Source organism: Alligator sinensis, unplaced genomic scaffold (genome assembly GCF_000455745.1).
Source record: "Alligator sinensis unplaced genomic scaffold, ASM45574v1 scaffold952_1, whole genome shotgun sequence".
Classification (NCBI taxonomy): domain Eukaryota; kingdom Metazoa; phylum Chordata; order Crocodylia; family Alligatoridae; genus Alligator; species Alligator sinensis.
The window spans coordinates 368,459-375,595 of NW_005841999.1; the positions used below are offsets into that span (position 1 = coordinate 368,459).

The window sequence follows — 7,137 nt, forward strand, 5'->3', positions numbered from 1 at the left end:
CCCGCCGTCCTGCATCTGGTGTCGCCGCGCCGGGAGCGCCGGCACCGACACCCCCTCCAGCCGGCCCGGGGGCAGCGCGGAGCCCCCCGGGGGTGGCAGCTGCCCCCGAGCCCCCTCCCCTGCCAGTCTTAACAGGATGGTGGTTTCTGCCTTGGGGCGGTGGAAACGCTGTTTCTCCCCGTGGCCGCTTCGGCAGTCTCAGGAAAGCAAAAGAAACGCGTGGATGGCTCATGTCTGCGCTGCCGGCTGCGATGTTCAACGTGGGGACGTCCCGTCCGGCCCCAAACTTGGGGTGGCAGCTGCCCCCGAGCCCCCTCCCCTGCCAGTCTTAACAGGATGGTGGTTTCTGCCTTGGGGCGGTGGAAACGCTGTTTCTCCCCGTGGCCGCTTCGGCAGTCTCAGGAAAGCAAAAGAAACGCGTGGATGGCTCATGTCTGCGCTGCCGGCTGCGATGTTCAACGTGGGGACGTCCCGTCCGGCCCCAAACTTGTGTGTCTCTGGCTTGTCACCTGTTGGGGGGGTGAGGGGGGCAGGGGGGAATTGTGCTTGAAAGGCTTGATTTTTTTTTTTTTTTAATTGGTTTTTGCATCCTGCAGTAGGAGATCTCCCTGGGCAGGAGTTACTGATTCTTTGTGGCCTCGCAATCAATAGGCCGTGCAAGGGGCAAAGGCCGCGGAGAATGCTACGCCAGACTTGAGCTTTGGTTTTAACTTTGAATTTAGGGACTTGGTGACAGGTTAGAAAATGCTTTCCAGCCGGATAATAGGAGGCCTTTTAAAACGGCATTTCTCAACCCGTGAGTTGCGACGCAGAAGTGGGTCGCAAGGCTAACGTGAAAGGGGCCTGAACAAACTTTAAAAATGGATTCTCCTTTCAAGGAGGGAAACCCTGGTGTTTCTCTTGCAGGCTGGCAGATTTCCTGGTTGCAAGGGTTGCTTGGAGCCTCCCCTTGTTCCACACACACTGGGGGTGTCGGGCAGCAGGTTGGGAGTGAGGGGCATTGGGTCAGGACTGGCCAATGATGTTTGCAAATAGGACCGGGTACAAAAAAGGTTGAAAACCACTGATTTAGAGTCCTAAATCAAACCTGCAGTTAGAAGGTCTGACTTTCCTTTAACAGAAAGCCATTCATTCCTATTTTGAGCCAAGCTGAAAATGGATTTGTTTGGATTATGGTTTGTTTGTCAACTCAGTTTTCCTCTTAGTTACAACATGGTGGTCTATCTACCCAGTTTCTCCATGTATCTGTGAATATGAAGCTGTAAATAGCAGAGCAAGTGCAAATATTTCAGATACCTGCATTTGATATCTTACACTTACCATTTTAATTTACTTGAATATGTAAAGTTCCAACTTTATGACTTATCATGTTTCTCTGGTTCCTTTAAAACTAGTGTAGTGGAACAAATAGTAGGCTGATCTAGAGTGAGTGAGCAGGAGACCTAGCAACGTTTCAAACACTGCATTAAATTATCAGGAAGGTATGTGGTCCTGTTGCTGGAGGCTGAGTCCTCATTCAGTTTAATTAGATAATGAAGAGCCTCTCTTAAATTTAGTTTCACTCTCTCCTTAGACAGTTTCATCCTCTCATCCCCAGGGTTCTCATATTTGCTGGATCTCTTTCCTGTTCTATTGTTTCCTGCCTTCAGTTTTGCAACTGATTTCTCTCATCCTGTCTGTGACCTGAGAGAACAGCAAAAGGCCCTGACTTCCCTGCACAGAGCCACCTGCCCAGAAAGAAACACTGTTTTGATTAAGGACTTTGCTTACTAATCTTTTGCAGTGCTTCCCATTCTTCCTGTAAACATGGATGATCAAAAGGACCCCACTGTTGCCTGTCCAGGTGCAGCAAATCTTGCACTACGGCTAGAAAACAACTGTGTTTCTCTGGATGTTGAATTTCTACAAGAATGGTGATTTATTTGCAGGAAGGGGGATGGACGGTATTGTGTTGAGGGCTCTACGTTTATTTTTACAAGTCAGATTCATTTCCAGAGGGACGGATTTCAGCTAAATTGTGTAGAATTCAAACAGCAATAAAATGACTTTCTGGTGTAAACCTGGAAAAAACTTTGATGAATTGGCCTCTGAAAGACTTGTAGAAGCATTTTGAACAGGGGATGAGTAGAATGGGTTGGTAAGAAGCACATATTAATTTGTAGCCAAAGCTGCAGGTCCTATCAAAAGGTATGATTTAATTCTGAAACATGGATATATAAAATTAGGACAAATAAGGTCTTATCTGTATCATAAATTTGCACCATTTAAACGTAAGCTGGTATAAATTGCTGCTGAGCTTTGTGTAGACATTCCTTTTTCCATCTGAGAAGTACATCAGTTCAGCTTAATTTACTAAAGAATTCACCTGGATATTTCTCTCATTCCTGAAAGTGATGTTCCTCCATAATCAACCTAAGGACATTTTCCATATCCCTCTTATCTTGCAGTGAAGGTGCTTCTAATATTTTAGGATAGCAGTTACTGGTTCATGAACATGGTTCACATAATGCCGTTATCTTTTGTTTGTATTTCATCTGCTTTGGATTTTTGCAAAGCAAAAATTGTTTGTTTTTCTGCAGGGTTTGGAATAGCCGGGTCACTAAATCAGCTAATGCTGCATTCACTCAGTCAGTTTGCAGGTATAAATAAAAGGACACCAAAATCATTCATCAAGCAGTAGGAATACTGAAAAAAATAAGTCAACTTTAGAGAGAAAAGACTACTGTGGCAGCGGGCCCAAAATGTATATGTAGGATTCTGCTTGAGGAGGGTGTTCATGAGCCATGAACATGAGTGAGTTAGCACTGTGGAGAGCTGAGACTGCTGAATATGTCCATAATTCAATCATTTTAAACATCATTGTCAATCACAACTGGTACTGGACTGATTGGTGCACCAGAATAAGTGCTCAAGCTGCTCCTCTGCAAACTTGAAGCCACAGAAGTATTTGAGTGCTGCAGTGAAAGTGTTACTGATCTAAGAAAGTCAGTGGAGTCTCAAGTAGGATGGTAGGTAAGACATTCTTCAAAATGAGTATGGTTCCCTGACCTAATGCCTGTGGAAAAAAGACTTTCTGTTGTTGGAAATTCCTTTTCTGGAGTGGTCAGGATGGCAAATGTGAAAAAGTTTAATGTGATGGGTATATGGAAAATGAGTACAGAAATCTGAATTTTCTCTTTCCTATGGAATTTAATTGTGTCATGGGATTCAGACCAAAAAGCATTGATTAGGACTAAGTTCCTCATGAAAAACATTGTCATGGCTCAAGGGTGAACTACACTTGGACTCTGTCACTCCATTAGCACTCCTTTCAAGGGAATACCTTCCCTTTTATCCAAATGAATTCATCATACTTCTAACAGGACCATTGGGTTCTATTTCTGAATTGCATAACTGCCCTTGGGGTTGGCTCTTTCCATGCAATCCTCTCCAGGAGCCGTGACCCAGCGACAAACAGCTTCTGAACAAAGCACTAAATCCATAGAAATAGGACAGGCACAAAGAAAACAGTTCAAAGTAACAAAGATCTATACACATCTTACTCTTTCTTTATGTGCCCTAGTCGCTGCTTGTGGGTTTGAGGTTCAACCTACATCTCTCCAGACCATCTTTTTGTCAATGTGCCTCTGAGTTCTCAGGTAGTCTCTTTTCTTTCTTCTTTCTGTGCTGGGATCTTGAACTTGCTTCAAGCTGAATTATGTTTCTTCAGAAGGGATGGGAGAGAGCTTTCCAGCAATAGAGTAAGTTCCTGATCGATCTCTCTGAGCGCTATGCATGTAGAAGCTGACATTAAGCTGGTTCTTGAAAGCCAAGGCTAACTAAAATTGAATGTATATCTGTGTGTGTGAGATGTACAGTTGTAAAATTAAAATTAGCACTGGTATCTTCACGTTCTGCAGATGGGGAATGAAGTGTGTGCACTTACATAGATTTCATAGACATCAGGGCTGGAAGGGACCTCGGAAGATCATCGAGTCCAGCCCCCCGCCCAAAGGGCAGGAAGTCAGCTGGGGTCATAGGATCTCAGCAAGATAAGCATCCAGTTTCATCTTGAAGGTGTTCAATGAAGGCGCTTGAACCACCTCCGGTGGCAGGCTGTTCCAGACCTTGGGGGCTCGGACAGTAAAGAAGTTCTTCCTTATGTCCAGCCTGAAACAATCTTGAAGTAGTTTGTGACCATTCGACCTCGTCATCCCTTGGGGCGCTCTGGTGAACAAACGTTCCCCCCGATGCTGGTGGTCACCCCTGATAAACTTGTAGGTGGCCATCAGATCACCCCTGAGCCTGCGCTTTTTCAGGCTAAAGAGCCCCAGGGCTCTCAGCCTGTCATCGTAGGGTCTGCTTCCCTGACCTCTGATCATGCGCGTGGCTCTTCTCTGGACTCTCTCAAGCTTCTCCACATCCTTTTTGAATTGTGGAGCCCAAAACTGGACACAGTACTCCAGCTGCGGCCTCACTAAGGCCGAGTACAGGGGGAGAATGACGTCCCGGGATTTGCTTGAGAAGCATCTATGGATGAAAGCCAGCGTTTTGGTCGCTTTACTAGCCGCCGCATCGCATTGCAGGCTCATGTTCATCTCGTGGTCAATGATGACCCCCAAGTCTCTTTCTTCCATAGTGCTAGCCAACATAGCACTGCTGAGCCTATAAGGATGCTGAGGGTTTTTCTTCCCAAGGTGGAGAACCTTGCATTTATCGGCGTTGAACACCATCAGATTCTCGCCCGCCCACTTGCTGAGCCTGTCCAGGTCAGCCTGGATAACCTGCCTGTCTTCTGGTGTGGATGCTTTGCCCCAAAGTTTGGTGTCATCGGCGAACTTGGCCAGTCCGCTTCTGACTCCAGTGTCCACATCATTAATGAAGATGTTGAACAGTATGGGTCCAAGGACAGAGCCTTGGGGGACCCCACTGGTCACAGGACACCACGATGAGTGACTTCCATCGATTACTACCCTCTGGGTCCGACCCCGGAGCCAATTTTCCAGCCAGCGGATCGTGGAGGACCCAAGGCGACAATTGGCCAGTTTCTCCAAGAGGCGATCATGGGACACCAGATCGAAGGCTTTTTTGAAGTCAAGATATATGACATCAATCTCTTCTCCCTTGTCCAGGTGATAGGTCACCTGGTCGTAGAAGGAAATGAGATTGGTCAAGCAAGACCTACCCGCAACAAACCCGTGCTGGCTATCCCTTAAGATGTTGGCGTCGGCCAGTCCATTAAGGATGGCCTCTTTAATAAACTTTTCTAAGATCTTCCCCCGGGATAGAAGTCAGGCTGATGGGCCTATAGTTGGCTGGATCCACTTTCCTCCCTTTCTTGAAGATAGGCACCACATTGGCCTTCTTCCAGTCTTCAGGCACTACACCAGAGCGCCAAGAGTTTTCAAAGATCCAAGGAAAGATTACAGGAAAGCATTCCCTTGATTTGGTAGAATGATACCACGTAGGTGACTTCTGGCAAAGGATGTGTGACTCTTTTGTGATTCTTGACCAGGTGACAAGTCTGACAGATAATGACAGACTGAAATGGTTTATGGGTCCACCTGATAATTTACTGATATACTCCCTTAGAACTGCCCAGAAAAGTGATACTGGTCAGTATAACTAATTATCACCAGAAATGTGGACGCCGAAGCATGACGAACTCAAAGAACTTCTACCTTGTTCAGTAAATGAGGGAACTGCAAATAATAATTCTATTTCCTTCTGAACAGCAGTTGCCGGTATGTTGGGCTTGGACTTTGGCCCACAGATTGTATTGTCATAGTTGATTCTTAAGATTATTTTGTTTACCTTGTAGACACAAGGTTGTGTAGGAACTGTTAATAGTTGGGTGAGCAGCTGTTGCTTAGCCTGCCTATTACCTCCAGGGTGTGACTATCCTCATTCATGTAGGAAGACTCCCTCTCTTAGGAAGTAACACAAAGAAAGTTCAGAGATATGTTTGTTTTCTGCAACGGAAGTGGGGAAAGTATACTGGTAGTACTAACAGTGGGAGGGGGGCTGCCTCTGTACCTTCTTGTATTAATAGATACAGGACTGAACTTATTCCAGGGGGTCTGCAATGGACTGGTGCTCAGGAAACCAGGTGTCTCTTTCTGATTGCCACTGAACAGAGAGAACTCACTTCTGTGCCTCAGGTGCCCCTCTATAAAGTTGAAACTGGCCTTCTATAAAATGCTCTGAGCTCTAATAATGAAAACTGCTAGATTAAAATGGTACTGGTGAAAAGAATTAGATCTTATTTCACTATTTACTTAATTACATGATCTGTCAGTTACTTGGGTTAAATTTTGGAAAGTGTCCACTGAGGTTTTTTAGATGCCTCCATTTGCTTCACATTCTGTGACCTGAACTTGCGATCCTCGGATCACAAGGCTGGAAGGGGCCACATGGAATCATCTGATCCAGCCCCCTGTTTAAGAGTCCTTAATAAGTTGATTAATAAGGTTCATTTTGATAACTATTTGAGGAACACTTTTTTTTCCCTTGGCAACTATCACTTCTGTAGCCCTGGAATTTTTAAGAAGGGAATATTCTATTTTAGTAAGACTATCTAGATCATCTATATTTTATAGAGTTTATACATCAGCCCATAGTGTCTTCCAGCCAAATGGGATTTTCTTCTGTTCCTGGAAGCTGTATTAAGATAACCCTGTTAGCAAAAGAAGGATCCTAGATACCTGCTGGCTGATGTTGCTGCTCCAATTTATAATGCTGTTAGTAAAGCTGGCATGAGAAGTCTGCTATGTAATACTATGCTGGCTGAAAATCGGATGCTTTTAAGAGATGGGCAAGAAAAGTGCAGGGTAAGGAGAGAGCAGAAGACCTAACAGGAAAGTTTGTACCTTTTGATTTGTTTTTTTAACATTTTCCCCCCTATCGAGAAACTCAGGAAAGCCATTTTAAGTTGCATTATTGGTTTTGATTAAACTTATGTGAATATGATGGGAAAGCTGTAATCATTTTTAACATAATAGTATTTTTCATTGGAAGTACTTCATGGTGTAGGTATACAAGTGCACTTTAATTGATATGTGGTGACAGCACACATTATCTTATCTAGATGAACCTTCATTATTTTAGTGTTTTCCATGAAGCTGTACCGAATACAGTAGTTGTTCGCAAACAAGGAAA

The 7,137-nt window shown here is 44.7% G+C and overlaps 1 protein-coding gene across 1 annotated transcript in view; it reads left to right on the top strand.

Moving 5' to 3' along the window:
- Window positions 1–408: 408 nt before the first annotated feature.
- The window catches only part of GIPC2 (GIPC PDZ domain containing family member 2), a 38,280-nt gene continuing 31,551 nt past the window's right edge, over window positions 409–7,137 (top strand). The window contains exon 1 of the mRNA XM_025201649.1: window positions 409–489. Within this exon, the coding sequence (XP_025057434.1) occupies window positions 424–489 (66 nt within the window). The 5' untranslated portion in view covers window positions 409–423. The remainder of the gene's footprint in view (window positions 490–7,137) is intronic.